We start from the raw sequence: 22,050 nt of genomic DNA, 5'->3' as shown, positions 1-22,050 counted from the left end.
AGCTTTAATAATAATATGTAAGTCGTCACTCCTTAAGGACTTCTTTTGATTATTCCAAAAGAATATTAATTTCTACTTCAATATATCTGTCATGCAAATGAAAAGCTGTCTGTAAATTCTCGTTGATCATTCGAATTGATAAGATATTAATAATTCTTTTATCAAATTATCTTTATTAGAATAAATGAATAAGCTCGCTGAATGGCATGGCATTTTAATCGACATTTTCTTAGATTATTTCACGTAAGGTCAAGGTAATTCGTGCAATGTTCTTGCGAAACATAAGCTGATCATTGGCATAAACAGTGTCTCTGCGGGGTTCTACTTCTGATTTTGATGGTGCTACGGTGGCCTGATTTTTCCCTAAAAATTTCTTTTAGTTCTAGAAACAACAGTGGACTCCTCCGATTTTCTTTCCTTTTTTCTTTAATTTTAAGTACACAAGTGTTTACTGCTGATTTAACAAAGACGGTTACTGTCTTTTTGATGCCAATATTGTGTTTTAAGTGGCCGAATATACGTTTGGTATTTCCAAATGGAAGCAGTACTCTTTGGTACACTATAGTATATCTTACATCTATTCAATTAAGATGACAGGGACAAATATGACCTTTTCTATGAACACAATATTTTATCTGACATCCTATTTTCTTAGGCATAAATGGCGTTATCGAGAAAGCGGATGGCATTTTCCCGATTTGAAACAGCACATCCTCAATACATTTGAGGTTAATACTCCTAGCATCTAAATAAAAGCCGTATAACGTCATAAACATATATTAAATTATATACAAAAATACTCGACTAAACTAATACTTGTATCACATTAAATGCATTATTCTAATAAAAAAGATAAATTGTACATTTCTAAAGGTCGTAACATGTGCTTATATTAGATGTTTTTAGGCTTGCTTTTTAGCTAAATGGGGGAGCGGAGGTCGCTGACACAACACATAAATTATAATCAGGATCTCCAAACATCACGTAATGTAATTTTTAGAATCAGTTAATATAGTTAATTAGTAGCGAACCCATTAATATGATAGAAATAAACATTTTACGACCAACCTTATGCTTCTACTAACTCTTGTTTCATCTAATTGATACAGGCAAGTAATGGGAACATTTCGGAAGAAACATTATAGTGGTGGATTTGATAAAATGTCCTTAAGACGACTTGCTGTTATACATGATTTCATGCACTTAAAAAATATGTATATTTGTAAGTAGTTATAGAAATTTATCATTCCATGTTTAACCACATCAACTTAAATCTGATTAAATAAAAGCATAGAACAAATAACAAAATAATAACGGCAATGAGTAATAAAAAAGTGGAGCAAAATTACCAAAAATATTTTCAAGTTCATCTTCAATACGATTTTATGCCGTGGCTACGTCACTGACAATTTTAACTTTTTGAAAAGGAATAATAAAGTTTAATTTTAGATATGATTTGAATTCTATATATAACTAATGATCGTAAACATTGAGAAAACCCCCAAAAAGTGATGTGTTGCTACAGGTAAATAACGTCATACCTAATTACAATTTATTGCCAATGAAGCCTTAATTCATTTAAAAAGAAATCAAGACATACCCTTACATTCTCTTAACCACAAGACAAAAACACTCCGCCCCCCCCCCCAAAAAAATAAAAATAAATAAATCCCAATATATTCAGTTTTTAACAGATTTTAAAAGCAATAGTTTTCTCGTGTCTAGGTTTCTCCTGCACTTGTGTCAATTCTTAGCCCGTGTTTATAATTTTGTTTAACTTAAAACATATGTTTCTCGGAATGTCTGTTTAAACATAAAGTGAAACAGTTTCAGGAACCATATGGAATGAAGCGGAATAATGATTTAAATGATTGCTTGGGCAACAAATAACGACTTGTGGTATATACGTTACCAATAGTATGCCATTTACTTTTGTAAAACTCAAATATACAGTCTTGGTAATTTTTATCGGTATCTATAAATAAAAAATGCATTAGTTTTGAATTTTTTATCAAAAACTTCAGATTTTATAAAACAATTTTAATTTCGTGTTGAATTATTCTTTTTTAAAGAATTAGAGGAAAACGATGTCATAAAATACCATTTATGCATTAAGTGTTTCTAATGAACGTGACATTGTCAATTCCTTTGAGTAAAGTTATTCCATATAATACGGGCTCCTTTTGTCAATTACCCGCTTAAAGATGTTCACCTTTGACATCTTTAAAGTGGTAATCTGATTTTATAATGCTGTTGTGTTCCCTTTATATTTTGTATTTTTTTTCTTTTTTTCTGAATATTGATATAGTACATACATAAGGGTAATTTCCTATTAATATACAATTTCACTTGAATAAAAATATTTACATAACATTGCCAAGCTAAAAACAGATTTAAGTTTTCAAGTGTTATACTCAATTTATTACATATATTATATACATAAACAAATTTTCCCTTTGATGAACTTAATTGAACTTTTTGTAGAGGTACATATGGAAAAATAAAATAATTAAGAACAAAGTAACTTACCTATAATAATACTACAATTAATTTAAAAGAAATGTATTTTAATTTTACTCACAATTAATGAAATGTTCTTGCAATTTATATCGTTCCGTTTTTTTAGTGTTTTTTTTCAAATCACGAGGATTTAAATTCTTTGGCATTAGAAAAACAATATAGACTATGAATAACAAGCACATACACCATCTTACGTAATGCGCTACAATTGTTCTGTCATTAAACGTGATTTGTTGGAACGTTAAGCTGTTTTAATGCTAAAAACTTCTCAGGATTTGTAGGTTTTCAAATGCACATTTATGAGTTGTTTATTTCCAATCGGCATTTGGTATCGAGAACTTGCTCTGAATGATTCTACTTACAGTAAAGTAACCTCATTATGGATTACCCAAGACAAACTTTGTCTTAACAAGATAAAATTGTTTTAATCACAATGTATTTTCATAATAACGTTATTGCTAGGTTATATTCGCCTTAATAAAATACATATTAGATTAAGGGTATTAGGGCATAATGTTTACCATTGAGGGTTAAAAATTACCAATACGTGAGTACCATTTACATTGCATTTCTCTAGTAAATACTACGTATGTACCACATCAAGCACAGAGTAATTGACGGATGGAGAAGTGGGTTGATGGATCTCAAAATCACTTAATTTATATGGAAATTTTGTGAAGCATCTTTTAGAAGCAATAAGCCTTCTGGTTTAGAATATTATATTCTCAAATGTATAATGTAATTTCTTCTCCTAGGATTTATCAAATATATTGCTTCTAAATACAATTTTCAAATATGCCAATCAACAAGCAAACTACATCTATTCCTGCAAATTCAAGTACGTTTGAAATGTGCATGTTAATATCTTAGAACAATGTATGTGTTTCATTTGTAAATATTCTACACAAAAATATGGCATATAATTTAGGCAGGGTTTTCATAGTACTTATATTTATTTGGTATTTTGCAACACAAGCACAATTGTTCTTTAGTATGGACTGCTAATACTATATACAACGTTTTAACATGATCTTTGTTTCTTTGGGTTTTATGTCGCGCCGACACAGTATATGTGATTTGGCGACTTTCAAGCTTTACTGGCGGGTGAAGACCTTAAGTGCTCTTCCGTGAATTATTTCAGCATACCTGAGAAGAACCACCGACATTCCGGTAGCTAGCTGGATAGCTGCATCACATGGAGGAACCCAAAGTCTCTGTCGGGATTAGAACCCACAGCGGTGCGGGGTAAACGTGATCTTCGATGATATTAATACACTAATAAACCAAATGCCATTATGATAATTGTCTTTTTCATGCAGAAAAGTTAAATTGTGATTGCATGCGGATACACAATGAAACAGCCTTTTTAGCCAACAAAATGTTTGCTTAAAGAGTTGTTTTAAGCAATTGCAATTTGATTTTAAAAGTGTCACGGTATTTTATAAATAGTTTTGTTGTTGTTGAATCATAACGATTATGTGTTTCATTCATGTTTCACTCCAGGAGAAAGCTTTTTGTAATAATAGTAATTTCCATATATGCATCTTCTTTACATATTAACTCTCATGCACAGCAGCCAGTGTGTTTACCGATTTCAATAATTATCGTAATATGTTCCCTGGGGTATATTTATTGTCATTCCTAACTGTAATTGCATCTTAGTCTCATTCAACTGCACGCTTTTTGGTTTATTTTTTTCTACCTAACAAACGTAACCATAATGTTTTTCAAAAGTAGAAGCCAGATCAGTCAATATGTTTGTAGAAACATGGAGATTCCTATTCTAATAGCTTCCCTTAAGTTGTTTTATATAATGCACTACAAACTGATTGAAATCAAACCATTACTGCACAATTTCGAGTGGGAAGATTGTGGTAGTTTGTGTTTTTACCGTAATACTTGTAATTTCCTGATTTTGTGACTTATTGGTATGCACAATATAGAATTTAATCATTGTAACTGTCCAAGCCATATTCGGACAACCATTAAAAATGCATAATCTGCAGCCGGCTAAAAAAGAAATAGGATATGTTCATAGGGTAAAAGAAATTTAAAATATGAATAGCGAGAGACCATTTATAAAAAAACAACACCAAAAGACCATAACTCTGGTGCATCTTTGACTAAATCTTTAATTTGCATTTTAACAAGCATACATAAATGAACCAATGGACTTGCATAAATGTCTAAATAAAATTAAACCGACTTTATTCTAGTATTTGATGTAAGTTTAGCACGATTCAGTCCGCAAAGTGTTTCCATAGTGTGATCAGATAACTTTTCCAGTGTATTTAAGAAAAGAAAAGAACCGATTGTTTTTGGAACAAAGTATTTGATGAAACACTCGCTAAATTGTTGTGAACATAATGTGATATTATTTCCAGCATCAATCAGCATTGATTGTAATAAGTTTAGAATTAATTTACAGCGACGGAAAGGTTTGTTTGTTTGCTTCATTTTACGCCTTTTTCAACAGTATTTCAGTCATATAGGCGGGTAGTTTCCTAACCATCGTTCCTGGAGAGTTACACCAGTACTAGACTACCTTCCTCCGCGCTAAACTACCAAAGCATCTCCCGGGGATCGAACCCACGCCAGAGAGGTAACTGGATTAGAAGTCATCGACTCTAACCCCTCGACCACGGAGGCGGAAAGGAAACCATCTACTACATAAATAGGCTGTAAATGTCAATACTAATGTTTTCGATTTTATTTCTTATGCTAGATATATAGTAGTCATACAAATAAATGATGATGACTTCGTTTCCACAATGTATTCTTTAAATTGTCGTTTTGGGACTTTTGTCAAACTTATATTCTTAGCATTTCTTTCAGAAGGACATTTTTCTTCCTGTAATGTCTTAATATACATTGTATATATGTTCAATACAACTCACATGGGAGTCTATTTCTGATGACTAAAACTTTAAAATAATAGGTAAAACTGTTAAAATTTCCCCTGGTTAGTATTAAATGCATTGTAATAATGAAAATATCATTTTGTTACTATTTTATTTTATTACAGTAAGTTTGCTGCAGACTGAATTTTAAACAATGCGAACAACGAGAACAATGACGCAGTACCCGACAAAACGCAGCCACACAAGCAGCTTGCTCAGAAAGTACCGAACCAAAAACGGGAGAGGGCACAAGACCGGAGAAAGGACAGGAGGGGACATGTACATTAACAATTTAATACGTGAAATAATAAGAACTCAAAGGGCTTAGGTTAGGGTATAAGGAAGGGGATACATATCGCTAACTATAACTTAACAAGAAAGGACACCACAGTACATGTCAACATACGAAACATATATCAATACACAAGGCATACATTTATAGTAAATAAGAGGAGTACTGCCTTGAAACCGCCAGTAGTAATGCTGTTGCTTATTTGTTTAACCCGGTTTAAGGCTCGCCAAATCTCACACGTAGCCTCTATGTGTTTCTATATGACGTAACTGCGTAATTCAAATCACCACCACCTGAAATTCTAACAATTGTTATGGTCACGCGATAGACGAAATAAATAAACGCATAAATGTAAATGCAGCCCGATGACCATAACAAAAGTACTCGATGCCTTAAAGGATGGCAGAAGAATAAGAAAGTCACCAACAAGTGTCCCCCGAAGTAAGACAGAAGAAGAAATTAAAACAATTCAATCCAACAGGCTTAAAGAAGGTCAATCATAGAGTTTCAATTTGGTCCGTCCGTTTGTCTGTCTCTCAAAATAGACAATGAATTGCGCTAGGGGGTGCACAATTAGAAAGAGAAAGAGCATCGAAACACAAGTCTATCTTATTTGTACGAGGGGGCGTAACCCCCGAGTATAAATCAGATTGCCGAGCGTTTTGATTTTGTATGTTTTGGGTTTTACGTGACATCGACACAGTATAGGAGTGTTTTGATGTTCTTTCTCTTTTGTATCATAGTCAAGATAAAAACACGTTCCCTGTTGTCAAAATATGAAACCCCGGGAAAAAGTAACCAATTCACGAGCATCTGAATATGATATTTCTGTCGCTTTCCCTTCCGTCACAATTAATAAACGCAAATCAATGGGCATGCTCTGGAGTGCATGTACATGTATCTTATACCTGCACTCCACTTATCGCACTGTACATGTATATGTATACGATTTAACTCTGACACATTTTCAATAGAAAGGTCCCAAACTATGATACAATTACAATAAGACAATCTTTAATATAATCGCAAAAGATTGAACCACAACCCTTCAAAATATGAGAGTGTTTATAATATTGTATTAGTTTAAAATGACTTCGAGCTAGTCATTTATATGTAAAGCATGTACAGAAAAAGATAATGTTGTCTTTGTTTCCCAGGGTATTAGTTATTCTGTCCGCTACGGTGTCATTTGTCAAATCAATTGTACTTTACAATCTTACAGAAAGGTTTGATTATTCCCTAAGGTCTCCCATAATAAATTGTCAATAGATTTCTGAAAACAGGCAATTTGTCATGAGTAAAGATTAATGTTTCCTGTCTAATAGTGACCACAACTTGTCTATGAAGTATGAAAATGTATAAAACGTGACCGAAAAAGCACTTTAAGTAAAAGGAATCTTTATTAAGTGCACTTCGTTAGACCAGATGTCAGCTAAGTAAACTATGTGTTAATATCTGTATATATGTATATCTGCCAGAACAAAATCCGCGTGAAAAAATGTATTTGAGAGACTTCTATTAAATATTGAATTTGTATGATTTGTCGTAATTTCGATGCAATTCAGCCCACTCTTCCATTAATGTCATATTTGATATCCGCTAATGAAATTGAAAAATATCAGTTCCCCCGCCCCTAAATCCTAAAAATTGCTTATTGACTTCATGCATAATATATGCTAGGACCACCAAATGAAGTTTGATATACGCTTATGAAATTGACAAATATCAGTACCCTTAGATACTAAATATAGTTTATAATCTGCAGGAATTATATATGCCAGGACAACCCAATGATGTTGTTTATGAAGTGGAATTTTATTGACATGATCAAAATACTTTTCATTTGCATTTAACAATCGTCCATTTGAATCACTGTTATTTAGATACAGATACGTTTGTTAATTTACATCGACGATCGTGTTACATGATATTTATCATTTGATATTTTCATATCTAAACATTTAACAAGATAAAACTTGCTCAGCGCTGCCGAAAAGAAAAGTTAAGAAATTTGGTTTTGACATTGTAATGTATAAATGTTTAACACTGCTTAAAGCTTGCTTGCAACCAACAATGCTTGCAACCAACAATGAACAGACTCAATCAAACCGAGTCTGCCAGCATTTTGTCATTTTGGGCGTTCTTTAGGGACTATTGTTTTCTATTTTAATTGGATCTGGTTTTAGATTTCATTTTGCGAAGAACAAAATGTTTCAATATACATTGTAGTATACCTATAACATTCACTACGTATGATAAAGTACATGTCAGCTGCAAGCACAAATGAAATTTAAAGGATCTCAACTGAGGTTCTTAGACTAGATTGGAAATATATTTCCAAGATGTGTATACCATTTGATGAAGGCCTGAGCCGACATTGAGATCAAGACCTCACTGTATGTTTAAAGAATAATCATTTTATTGTACAACATGGACACAAAATGAAAAACTTTGAAACACCTTTCACTGAAATTGAAGAATCGCACGAACAATCGATTATTAATTTAATTCCGAGTATCCGTAGCAGATGTTTTTTTTTCAATTTTAGGTGCTTAACCTAATTTATGTAAGAATTTCAAATATTTGTAGAGTCACACTTTTAAACATATCACGGATGTTTTTTTTTTATATATTACAAGAACTTCAATGACGTAGTATGTTCCGCATATATGTTATGTCTTCAATGTACTATACACTTTCCATTAAAGTCCGATCAACCATTGGAACCGTTATTATTGAAGTCTAGAAACAGCTCAATCAAGATCGTAAGACAACTTGAATAACAATTGCTTACTTATATAACTTATAATCACTGAAAAATCAATATTTGGCATTTTTTAAATGAAATGTTTGTATGTAGATCATCAATCACCTCATCATCATACACCTCAGACATTCGTTTAGTAAAATCATATATGTCTCAATCAAGTCAAATATTGTAAACCAATCTATAATCTAGACTAAACGATAGACACTTGGCTTCACATGACCACATATTAAGATAATTATTGATACACCAGTCCACCATGAAGTAAATGGAAACTTCAGTTAATTGAGAAGCAGTCAGACATCCGGCAATAAACTATCAATTACTTTCATACTATTAGAATCTGAATGAAAAAGAATAGCAATCTGTACAATATTATTTTGATGTTTGATTGATTACTGTGACTGAAATGATATTTATAATCTAACGTTTAGACTTATCAGATCAATCGGCCCGAATAGCTAAGGAGGAAAAGGAAAGCGGTAGGTCTCCTTAATGGCATTTTAATTTTACGTCACGTTTAAGTTTAAAACATCTTAAATGTTTTTTATCTATAGATAATTGAAATTAGTGATTGATTTACATTTTTCACAAACTTATGATTTTAACAAATTACTTAAATGTTTTTCACCCATCTTAAGATAATTTAAATGAGTGATTGATTGACATTTTTAACAGATTGATGATTACAGATAATTATTCTGTAATTCTATATGATATTTACGAATCTATTATTAAAACAAATGCATGCATCAACTTTAAAAGAACTGACATACTCATCTAACAACAACAACGACGACGACGACGACAGCATCAACAACAACAATAATAACAATACTAATAAACCAAGACAAGATGTATATATTTGTCAATTAAAAAAAATGTCAAAGGGAAAACATCTGTTTATATGTTGTCTGTAGGAAATGTTCTGATAAAATAATTGTTTGAGTTTTTTCCTACCCAAACTGTTACATGTAGTGAATAAATGAAAATTTTGAAATAAATTAAATTCATTTTTTAACAAAAATATATCTCTCATAGCAAACAGTTAATAGCATAATACCAACTTCTAGTTTTTCATTTGACAGGCCTAAGGTTTGATTAATTTATATTGCGAAATTTTTTTTCAGAAACAGCAACATCTTCCTATCATTAACACAAGTTAATCTACAAAAAAATAGGGCCGGTGTATGTATAATATAATGCATTGTTTTTCCATCTCAAACAGGTGAATCCGATGTTTTGTCTGACTTATGTACTATTATAATGTGCTTTCTAGATAATCCTTTAGAGTTATATTCCTCAAGCAATGATAATTATTATTATAATAATATCGCTTAGAAACGCGTATTTGAGATTTTCGGAGGGAATAAACTCGTCTTCGCTTCTTATAACAAAAATAATAATGTATCGTTTTAATGTGCATTCTTGGATGCTGTCGTGCATAGCCACCTTCGTGTCTACAAATTTTAACCCCTATGATACTTTACTATCATATAATTCTAATACACAGTCTGCCTTATGATTTTCAATTACACTGTCCTTAAAAGGTCAATAAAATTTCGACTATACATACAAATATAATGTCTGGTTGTTATGTTTCGGCTGTATTGAAGAATTGACTATTTTTCAAAAATAGATTGTTACATAACAATGTATTTTACATGTGATACAGTAAGCCTGAAGGTACATGCATCCCATGACACTTCTTTTCTGGCAGTAAGGAACGGTATAAACCAGACTTATCATGTAGTTTCGTCTGTACACGTAAGAAACGTGGAAGGTGGACACCTTTTCATTGTATTATGTTAAATACGATACTTTATAGCATTTGAAAACATAAGAACGAGACGGATAAACTTAATTTGCAACATCATCAGAATTGCACATACGTATAAAGATCAGATCATGAATTTGTCGTTTATTTTACATATTCCAGTATTATTTGACTTTTTTCAGCAATAGTAGTTTTTGTTCAGTTACATGCTTAAACTGTTTTAATTTTGAAAGCAAACAAACAACGACAACAACAAAAAGACAAAAGAAAGAACAGCAATAACAACAACAACAACAACAACAACAAAAGTTAACATCATGTTCAATATAGTATTTGTAGTCCTAGAACTTCGAATGACGTTTCATCAAACATTGTTCAAAGTTTATGTTAATTAATGTTAATACTCCTTTGAATCTCATCTTGTTTAATATAGTACATGATGACTAGATAAATAGAATGTTTATATAAAGAATAATTTTATTCAACAATTATAAAAAGATTTTCAGAAAGATATCGTTAAGAAGAAATTAATGATTTGATATCAGCATTTTAAGGAGTGTTACAGCTATTATCATTTTGTCGTCAGATAAAAGAAGATACAAAACCAGTTCTAGAAAATTTGAAACCCGGGAACAGCAGATATGACGCTCTCACAAATTTGCTATTGCGATTTGACTAAATGTAAGATTCATAATAATATATCATTCAAAATATGCAGAAAAGTTATAATGATCTATCATGATAAAACTAAGCGGTGTTAAGATACTTGATGGTTTGTGATGTCTGACAATGATTTTCGTTATCAATTACAACATATAGTATTGTAGTCATTTCATGGTAGAATTAAATATCAATCATTATATAAAGTGTTGTCATATGCATTCAGTAGTTCACTTTGAGTATAAAATCATAGATCGTTTCAAGGTTTGATTTGTATAAAAAAATCATGCGTTTATGCTTTATACTGGAATAATGGTAAGTGCTGCTTTTTAAGTTTGTTTGTCTTTACTGCGTACCGACACAGTTAAGGTCTATGACTCTGGAACAGGAATTATGATTTTGGCTAACATCGGATGCTATAAACTTAAAGCTACACCAGGGATTTCAACTTTCAATCTAAATTTTATGGATAGTCTCTATCTCTTTTTTGCAGACAGTATTTTATAAACTTGATGATGTACAATCTTTAGTTACATTTCAAGAAGTACAGATATAACTTGATTTGTTCCCGACACGTTATCTAGTTTTGCAATGGCATCATTTAGGACATTGTTTTTTTTAAATAAAATCTTTGAAGTAGTGACCGATTTATAGGTAATTGATCTGATCCAACTTTTAAGAACCTTTGACGTATATGAGATAGAAGTAAGCACTTTGAAAGAAGACAAATTCTGCGTTTGTGAAATTGTGTTTATGCATTAAAAAAAATTTTCTTAAATTAATTGTCGAAAGCGCGCAGTGCTTTAACGTATACAGAGATGCATATGTGGAGCACTATGTTTTTGAGACACGTGCTATGTAATAAATATTTTAATAAAACAAAAGATAAACATGTGAAAACCGCGAAGCTATCACAGCTTTGTGTTAAGTGTTGTCAAAATTTGAAAATATTTGAACATGGAGCAACCTTCAAAAGGGTGTCCCTTACGCTTAACAGCTATCGTTAGACCGATGGGAAAGCCATGCCACTATATTGATTATGTTTAGTATGTTTAATGTAAAGTCACATTCTAAAGGTCATACTTCCTTATTGGTTGAAGAAGATCTCTGATGCCCCACGTGCATTATTTAAAGTATTTTCAAGCACCTGAATAGAACCATCTACTTTCCATAAGCTAGTCGGAATCCTCTTCGACTAGATCGAATAGCGGGGATGGGCAAATGGTTCGACATTAACAACCTTAACCATTCAAATTTAGTTTGTTTAGTGTAAAGTCACATCCACACTTTCAAGATCATTCTATATTGATTGAAGCACCTGATTAGAACCACCGACTTTCTGTAAGCTAGTCGGAATTCTACTCGATTGGATTTGAACAGATGGACAAATGGTTGACAGTAACAACATTAACCACTCAGTCACGACGCCCGGGAAGCAAACGGTACAATGGAAAAAATGTTTAATTGTTAATGTATTGGATTATTGGATTAATTATATAATTATTTACCTTTTCTTCCCATGGATGGTTAATAACATTTTCGAGTTATCCGTTCACAAAAAGAGATCTAATACATCATATTATTATTTATCATTTATCATTTATCATATTCTAATACAATGTAATAAAAATTTCGATTATTTCTTTGAACGTTCTTAAGGAACAGACTTCTCATACTTGATAGACAGTGGTTTCGTTTAGGTTGGAAACATTTATGAAAATTTAATGACACTGCGTACGAGGGAACCTAAGGGAATTTTAATGGTTTTAAGGCAGTTAAGTAATACTGACTTTGACGAGTGACACTGTTTGACAGAATAAGAAATATCATGGGAAATAAAGACATCATTATGCACTTTTTTTAAATAAGTTATATTTTATGTCCCACATATTCAATATAAAATTGAAATTGTGGCATAACAAAGAATGGAGCCGGATATAAATTGTATTGAAAGACATTTTATGGAAATATATTTGCATAAGTTAGCAAATAAACTGCCCTATAAATGCATTGTTTTTTATTATCATGCTGAAACAATAGGTAAAATAGGCCACTTAACTATCCTCATTGCACTTCATTAATACTATTCTACTTGGAAAATGATTATACAAAACTCTACAAACACTTCATATTTGAAACAAATCCGTGAACATTTACACCCGATTAAGTATTTTTACATACAGGCAGCTAAAATCAAACCGTTTATGAAATGAAAATCAATGATAATCATATCAGCAATTAGCACATGAATTATGTCTAAAGCCTATGACATCTAAACTAAACATTTGTGTACATGTATCGTTTGTTAAATCAAATAATGCCACGGTGAAAACAGTTTATGTATTATAAAAATATTTCTGATAAAAGATGTTTTTTAATTTTTATATCTATCCAAACTATTGCATAAATATACTCAGATAATGCCTATAATATTATATGAAATTTCTGAAATAATGTAATTGACTTAATAACATGAAAATATATGTCACAAAGCCAAAAAATAAACTAAACTAAACAACAACAACAACAACAAACCGCGTGTTACTTCTGGTTTCCAATGACAAGTCTGAGATTTGGTTCGACTTTATTGCAAAAACATATTACAAACATATTAAAACAGGAAAATTTTCCTATCATTGAAAATATACGTCTTGTCCACAGACACTTGGGGTTTGGAGCTCAAAACGCCTTTAAAATCCAAATAAAATGCATATTTGTCAATCCCAGGACATGTACTGATCATATATATCAAAAAATCTTAATATATGCCGTTTTGAAAAAAAATCATATTTCAACAACTATAATAATACACAAGATAAAAATGTTCGCCGGAAAAAATCCGCACCCCTACCGTCATAATCACCATGTATTTTATTCCATTTCCAATATTTTCACATAATCCTTTGGTCCATCGACACAGAAGATATAATTCTTCACGATGATGGTCAATTTTAAACTTCAACGGTAATATAAACAACGCAACAGCCGAAATAAACATCAATATTATCGCCGTTTTTTTTCAACTACAAAATCTTTCGATAAATTCAATGGACCAGACGGCTATGAACGAAGCTATCCGATTATGTGGTTCCCAAACTTAAAAGTGCTGCGCATTTTGCACACGGCAAAGCTGGGGCCACATAATCGGATAGCTTCGTTCATAGCCGTCTGGTCCATTGAATTTATCGAAACATTTTGTCGTTGAAAAAAAAAACGGCGATAATATTGATGTTTATTTCGGCTGTTGCGTTGTTTATATTACCGTTGAAGTTTAAAATTGACCATCATCGTGAAGAATTATATCTTCTGTGTCGATGGACCAAAGGATTATGTGAAAATATTGGAAATGGAATAAAATACATGGTGATTATGACGGTAGGGGTGCGGATGTTTTCCGGCGAACATTTTTATCTTGTGTATTATTATAGATGTTGAAATATGAATTTTTTTCAAAACGGCTTATATTAAGTTTTTTTTGATATATATGATCAGTACATGTGCTGGGATTGACAAATATGCATTTTATTTGGATTTTAAAGGCGATTTGAGCTCCAAACCCCAAGTGTCTGTGGTCTTGTCGTGCATAGTCTCCGTTATGTCTACAAATTCTAATATTCCTCATTGTGAATTTGATAAACCCCTTAGATACTTATAACGAAAGATCTTTTGAAAAATCCCCGATAAACATTGTGCTTTATGATTTCAATTACGCTATCTGGTAAGTCAATAAACATTTCAATATTTAGTTACATATGAAATGTCTGGCACATCCGTTTGGCTGTGAAAACAGAGTTGTGATCATATAGTTTGTGATAATACCATAGATTTAATACATCCTCTGGCACTATTCCTTGCAGTAACGTATGCTAGAAATCAGACTGATTATACAATTTTATGTTTCGTCTGAACAAGGAAGTGGCAACATTTTTTTTGTATTAAGTATTTAAAACATAAGAACGAGACGAGAAAGAAATCAAATTTGCAAGACCATCATTATTGCACATAAATATTCGGATCAATTATAAGTTCTTAAGTTTACGTTTTGTTTTTCAGCATTGCACCTTTTTCAGAGGAGATTTTGCTTCAGATGCATGCTTGAACTGTTAATGAAAACACTTACTAAAACCCATGATATTTTATTTAAAGACTTTGCGGATGCCATTTTTCTCAAATATTAATCGACATGTATATTACTTAACATTTATCATCTAGTGTTTGCAGTTTGTTATTGTTAAATATATGTAACATGTGATGACTTTATGAACATAATGTGTATACAAAGAATAATTGTACTCAACAATTAAAGACTAATGCTTCTTTGATTTCAGTAAAGAATATATGTTGTAATTATAATAAACTAGATAGTTGAAATTAACATGGCGCGAAGGGTTTTAGCTGTAACACATTTTGACGTTGGATAAAGCGTCTAAAAAAAGTTATGCCCAGTACTAGGACATTTGAATTCCACTGGACAGCAGATTATAACAATCTCACAAATTTACTACTTGAGAAAGGGCTACGCAATTCTACTAATGTCAGACTCGTACCAATATTTCAGGCGGCGAAATCATTCAGAATATGCAGAAATATATGAAGCAGCCTATAATGATATATAAAGGTACTTAATGGTGTGGAAATTATTGATGGGGGTGTCTGATGATTATTTGTGTTATCAAATACAGCATTAAATTTTACAGAAGTACAATATGAGTATTCAATCATAAATATTGCTTTTTATTGAGTTTTTTTTTACGATAAATCTTATATATATACATTAATAAAAGGAATCCTATTTCTTTGCCAAATACTAAAAAGAAAATATTTGTGCTGCTTTTTCAGTGTTTTATGTGTAATTGTGAATATTTATTATTAATGTAATTTTGGGATATCTCTTCAGGGGTATCAATATATACAAAATCTTCTCTTCAGGTTCGATCATATGTAGTTTATTGACAAACCAAATCTTTACATTATTTACAACAGTTCATCTGACATATTCACAAAGTATACCGGTACATCTTGTAAACCAAGTTACCAACCATCAGTCTACGTAATCATATAAGCATGTGAACAAGGTAGGCACTGAAATAGTAAATAGTAACAATCCTTACCAAATGATTGGAGATTCTTATAAGTCATATAAAGAGTTATCTCTCTTTTATATCATTCATAATAAATATACATTTTACCTGGAGTAGGTAAAATACCCAAACTAACTCATGGTTCAAATCCACAGCTATTTATACATCTCCAATTATATCAATAACATAGTTCATAGCTAAGTTCATAGTTCTTAATTATAGCAGTCCATTACTCAATGATACAGTGGTCCCTGTGCTTACACTTAGTTGTAACAATGCAAAAGTTATTAGAATTCAATAATTCATCAAAGTACCTAATATATATAAAACATTACTCTCATAGACAATAAAATATCAACTTACAGATCTGTAGGATCTTTAGCCCTTTTACACAAATAAGATATACGCCATCATCCACACAAATCCACACAAATGAATCTCACCGAGTGCTGCTGTGAAGAACAATGCATTAATTATTATACACATGCAAATTAGTTGAGATAAGTAAAAGATAGCATAATTAGGATTAAAAGTTGAAAGTAGTAGCCATCTTGGATTTATCTTCGAAATGAAACATGTACATTACTTAGCCAAAATAACAAAGAATAATTCTTTAATAAATTACTTCAGCCATTGCAATAGTTACCTTATACAAAGATGAACTGTTTCCAACCAAAAAGAAACATGTTAAAGTGTAAAAAACATCACAACTTCTGAACAGAGAGACCTTCCTCTCTCAATGGCTACCAACCAACGCACTGAACGAAATGAAAACGAGATTCACGAGACACGTACAAATTCCCGCCAAAGTCAAGGGGAAAGCACTCTTACATAAACAATATGGATAAAAACACAGGAAAGCTAGGGAACATCTCAAAACACAGATTACCCGAAAAATACACCTTGTTACATTCTCCCCTGGCCTGTTTAAAATGACACCTGTCATTTTCCAAAAATAATGGTTACACCACCTTAATAACCGAACTATCTGAACCACCTTAATATCAGAAACGCCTGAACCACCTTAAGGCAATAAAGGTCACCCAGATATAAAATCATGATTATAGCAGGTAACTTCAGCACACATATCCCTGTGGAATAAAATAAATTTAACCACATAAAAACTGTAATAAAGAAATTGTATTACAATATTAAATACAATACTCAGTTTTTTATCAAATATAATTCTTTTCCCAACAAATTGTGGCTACACTCTGAAAAACAAGACTCATTTGTTAATAAAGCACTTTCCTGGATATTCTGGTCTCTGAAAAAAAAATGAAGAGATGTTTAATATACTTCCTTTTTCCTCCCCACTTTCAAAAATTGCATTCCTGCAATATAAAACATACAATATAAGGCACATAAAGATTAATACTAAAAACAATTTTTTACACATAACTAAAAACATCCAAGATTTAGTGTTTCCATACAGAACTGACCATATTTTCTGCAATTTCTGTGCTCATGTCATCCAAAATGCCTGAATTAAACAAGCTTTGTAGAGCTTTCAGTCTGGAATCAACAGATCTTGTGGTCATCTGATATGTTTGAAAATCTGACATCCATTTCGGCTTTTTTCGTACCCTTTCTGATTTTCTTGGCCCTGAATCTTTAATTTCACTTTCTCCTTGTGTGTTGATACCTGTATTTTTAAGACTGTTCTCAAAACTTTCATCTTCCTGGGTTAAATCTATTTCTTCACATAAATCTAATTCTGTCTCTAAATCTTTACTCTTGCTGTCAGTGTGACTGCTTTGAGATTCATCTTTATCTTTTCTTTCTAGATCTTTTTCTGTGTTTACTTTCTTCTTAGTTATATCCTCACTTTTCTCATCACCTGTAGTCTTCTTTTTTGGTAAACTTGTCCATTTTTTACTGTAAGTACTTGGAGTCCAGGCGTCCCCAGATTTGAATGTATGTAATACAATCTCATCTCCACTACTGTCTTCTTCGTCATTGATGTCGACATCATTTAAACATTCTCTTTTATCTTCCATATTTTTCTTCTCTATGACCCTAGTATCATAAATCATGGCTTCTCCATTATTTGATTCAGAAACTGGTTCATTCTCCAGAAACTCTAATGGATAAAAATGATTACGATGTAGTCTTCTTACACTACCATCTTCTGATTTTACATCAAATACAGGTATATCAGGGTTTTGGGGGGGCCCAATTTTTCTTTCAAACTTTCCCTTTCCTTTTTTGTCTTCAAAATTTTTTGTTTTCCTTCAAAGCTAGGGTTTCTTACCAGAACAGTTCTCCAAACTTTAATTTTCTGCCTTTGCCCTTTCGAATCCCTAAAAATTTCTTTTTTTGGGTCGCGCCTTTGGCAGAAAAACCCTTTTTTTAAATGCCCTTTTTGTGTTGGGTTTTTTTTTCTTTTTCCCTTTAATTCCCTACATATGGTTTTTTAAACTGGCCCAAAAATCGCTAAAAACTTTTATTTGTGGGTTTTTTCAAAAAGAAAAATCTATAGGGAACCTTTTTTTTTCCTTTTTTCCCCCCATTTAAAACCAAAAGGGGTAAAAATTTGTTTGGGCTCATGCTTATACTGTTTTATGGGAAAAAATAACGGGAGGGATTTTTTCCAACTGGGGGTTTTTTGATCTAGTTGTAAGGTGCCTAACATGTCTAGAAGTGTTCTATTGTATCTTTCGGAAATTCCATTGCCCATGGCGTGGTAAGGAGTAGTTCTTGACTTGTCTATATTGAATAACTTGCACAATTCTGCTATAATATTAGATTCAAAGTTTCTTCCCTGATCTGAATGGATTCTTGATGGTACGCCATAGTTTACGATAAAGTTGTTATACAAAGCCTCTGCCGTTGTTTTAGCTGTTTGGTTATGAGTTGGTATTGCCAATGCATATTTTTGTAGTGGTCCGTAATTACCAAGATGTTCCCATATCCACCTTTACATGGATCCACTGTCAAGAAGTCCATACAAACTAACTCTAAAGGATATGTTGATTCAATACTATTTAAAGGTGCTCTACTGTTTGTTGGTGATTTTCTTCTCAAACACTGTCACATGATCCTACATATTTTTCCACATCAGTGTATACACCAGGCCAAAAAAATCTTTCTCGTATTAATGAAAGTGTTCTGTCTTTACTCGGATGTCCAACTTCTGTGTGTAGTCCTCTTAAAACGTCCATCTTGTATTTTTCAGGTAAAACTAACTGTTTAACTTTAGCTTGTGTCAAATTATCAATGGTTTCTCTGTAAAGAATGCCTCTGATCATCAGGAAATGTTGGAAATTCTTTTTCATGGAGATGTCACTTTTAGAGTTACATATTTTCTTATGAGGTAACTGTTTATCCACAACTGCTTTTATCCATTTACCAATAAGGGGATCCTCTCTTTGACTTTTTCTCAATTCTCGAATTTCAATTTGAGCCAAGGGTAAGCTGGGAGAGTCTGTTACTTCTATGATGTTTAAAGGTGTACAATTCAGGCTTGAACAGACAGCCTTTATTGTCTGATCTTTAACACATACTTGATCATCTGATATTTCTTGATAGGGGTATCTTGACATTCCGTCCGCATCTCCATTTTTTAGGCCTGCTCTGTATACAATGTCGAAGTTGTACTCTCCAAGAGCAGAAGCCCACCGCTGGCCAGTGGCATCTAATTTTGCTGACGTTAGGATATGAGTGAGAGGATTGTTGTCTGTGTAAACAATAAATTTGTTCAGCAGTAAATAATCAGAAAATTTGTCCGTTACGGCCCACTTAAGCGCAAGAAATTCCAACTTGAACGCTGAATAGTTCTTTTCCGATCTACTTAAACTTCTGCTTGCATATGCTATTACTCTCTTTGTTCCATCCTGGTCTTGGTACAGTATTGCTCCTAATCCTTGTGTCGAGGCATCGATGTGAAGTTCAAATGGCAATTGAAAATTTGGATAGGCAAGTATTGGAGGTGACATCAAAGTTTCTTTGAGTTGATTAAAAACAGTTTCTTGTTCTGGTCCCCAATTCCATGGCTCTTGTGCTTTAATTTTCCCTTTTTTTGTAGATGTTGGAGGTAACAGATCAGTAAGCGGCTTTGCAATCTTTGAAAAATTCCTAATAAACTTTCTGTAATATCCTACAAATGCTATGAATGATCTCAGGGAATCTGCATCTTTTGGAGTTGGCCAATTCTTTACCTTCTCTACTTTATCTGGGTCAGTTTCCACTCCATGTTTTCCAACCACATGTCCAAGAAATTTAACTTTTGATTTGATGAAGAAACACTTATCGGCTGATAATTTCAAATTACATTCTTTGAGTCTGGTCAAAACAATGTCAAGTCTTTCTAGATGTTGTTTGAAATCCTTGCTGAAAATAATTAGGTCATCTAAGTAAATGATGCAAATCTTCATATTCAAGTCACCCAAACACTCTTCCATGACACGTTGGTAAGTTGCCGGAGAATTTGACAAACCAAATGGCATTTTGATATACTCATAAAATCCAAGTGGACCGACAGTGAATGCACTTCTTTCTCTATGTGTTTCTTCTATTTCAATCTGGTGGTAGCCACTTTTCATATCTATTGTACTAAAGACCTCTGATCCTTGTAAAACGTCAAAAACCTCCTCGATTCTTGGTAAAGCGTACGCATCTTTTACTGTTCGTTGATTCAACATTCTGTAGTCCACACACATCCTGATTTTCCCATTTTTCTTTCGAACCAAAACAATATTTGAACACCATGGCGACTTGGATTTCTGTATAACTCCACTGGAAAGTAACTGCTCTAAGTGTGCCCTAACTTCATCAACCATGGCCGGTGGTATACGTCTGTGTCTTTGCTTAAAGGGTGTGTCATTTATCAAATCAATCCTATGCTTCATTAGTTTACAATGTCCAATATCAGTGTCACTTTTAGAAAATATATCTTGATGCTTTAACAGTAAGTTCCTTATTTGTGTATCTTGATCTTGTGTAAGTGTAGTCTCAATTGTAACTTCATTGAATAAGTCAAACTTTGGTGAATCCTGTATTTTTTCAAATACCGCTTCATCCACATCGACAGGTTGTAGTTCCGCAAGTATAGCCTTTGGTGTTATCGCAACTGTATTTGTTGTAAGATTCGAGACATTTACAGTAATTTCTTTGTTCTTTTTATACTGAAAATAAACTACAGAAGGTGTGATGTCTATACAATTAGGTAGGTTTGATTCATCTGTTTCCTGTATGATAGCACAAGTAGGGTGATAGTTTAATTCTTTGTCGATAACTCCTCTAATATTCTTAGTCTGGTTTGGTCCCAAGATAATCTGCGAGGGCTCGGCACTCCTTATTATTGCTATTTTGTCTTTGTTTCTTTTTACTTCCTGATTCCTTACAGTGATGCATCTAAAAGCTAAATACCATGGGGTAAAAAGTGAAGCTTTCTGAAGGAATAACTCTCCAAAGTTCTGTTTACATGATGCCATAAGTTCATTCAAAATATTTGTTCCGAGAAGAATAGGAGTCTTCGAGTTGTAAGGTGTTTCCGAGACGACAAGAAATAAACAAACAAGATCTTCTTGTTTTGGAATTCCTTTAGTATTTAAAGTAGTTTCTATATAACCATGGTATGGTAAGGTTTTGCCGTCAGCACATTCTATGTTAAGAATTTCCGAAACTGGTCTCATTTCTAGATGATTTAAATTGCTGTTGTAAAAATTGATGTTAACTGTTGAAACACAGCTGCCCGTATCAATAAGTGCATTTGCTTCTATTCCATTTATAAATATTTGAGCTTCATTTGTATGTCCAACAAGTTCTGGACCATTATTTTGTTTAGTGCTGGCATCAGGTCCCATCATGGCAGCACTTACATGTTTTCCGAGCAATAGCGAGCAATATGTCCTTGTTTGTTACAGCGATAACATGTTACACCATCAATATTGTTGTTGTATGTAGGTCTGTATGTTGTCGTACCGGTTGGTCTAAATGTTGTTGTACCAGTAGGGCGTCGTGGCTGATAAGTGCCTCTACTTCGGAAAGGTTGACCTCGTGCAAGTGTGCCTCTATAATGGCGTTGTCCTCTATCTAAGAATCTTCTACTA

The 22,050-nt window shown here is 32.5% G+C and overlaps 1 protein-coding gene across 1 annotated transcript; it reads right to left on the bottom strand.

Annotated features, from left to right (window-relative positions):
* Window positions 1-15,835: 15,835 nt before the first annotated feature.
* Window positions 15,836-18,156, bottom strand: LOC132746291 (uncharacterized). Its single transcript, XM_060735394.1, has 3 exons — window positions 16,644-18,156; window positions 16,361-16,449; window positions 15,836-15,998 (listed from the first exon to the last, which is right to left on the bottom strand). The coding sequence occupies exon 1, from the start codon at window positions 18,031-18,033 to the stop codon at window positions 17,416-17,418; it is 618 nt and encodes a 205-aa protein (XP_060591377.1). The 5' UTR covers window positions 18,034-18,156; the 3' UTR covers window positions 15,836-15,998; window positions 16,361-16,449; window positions 16,644-17,415.
* Between the last annotated feature and the right edge of the window lie 3,894 nt (window positions 18,157-22,050).

This window comes from Ruditapes philippinarum, unplaced genomic scaffold (assembly GCF_026571515.1).
Source record: "Ruditapes philippinarum isolate M1 unplaced genomic scaffold, ASM2657151v2 ctg12620_1_1_1_1, whole genome shotgun sequence".
Classification (NCBI taxonomy): domain Eukaryota; kingdom Metazoa; phylum Mollusca; class Bivalvia; order Venerida; family Veneridae; genus Ruditapes; species Ruditapes philippinarum.
The sequence above is the reverse complement of the archived record's forward strand: the minus strand, read 5'-3'. Positions and strand labels throughout refer to the sequence as shown.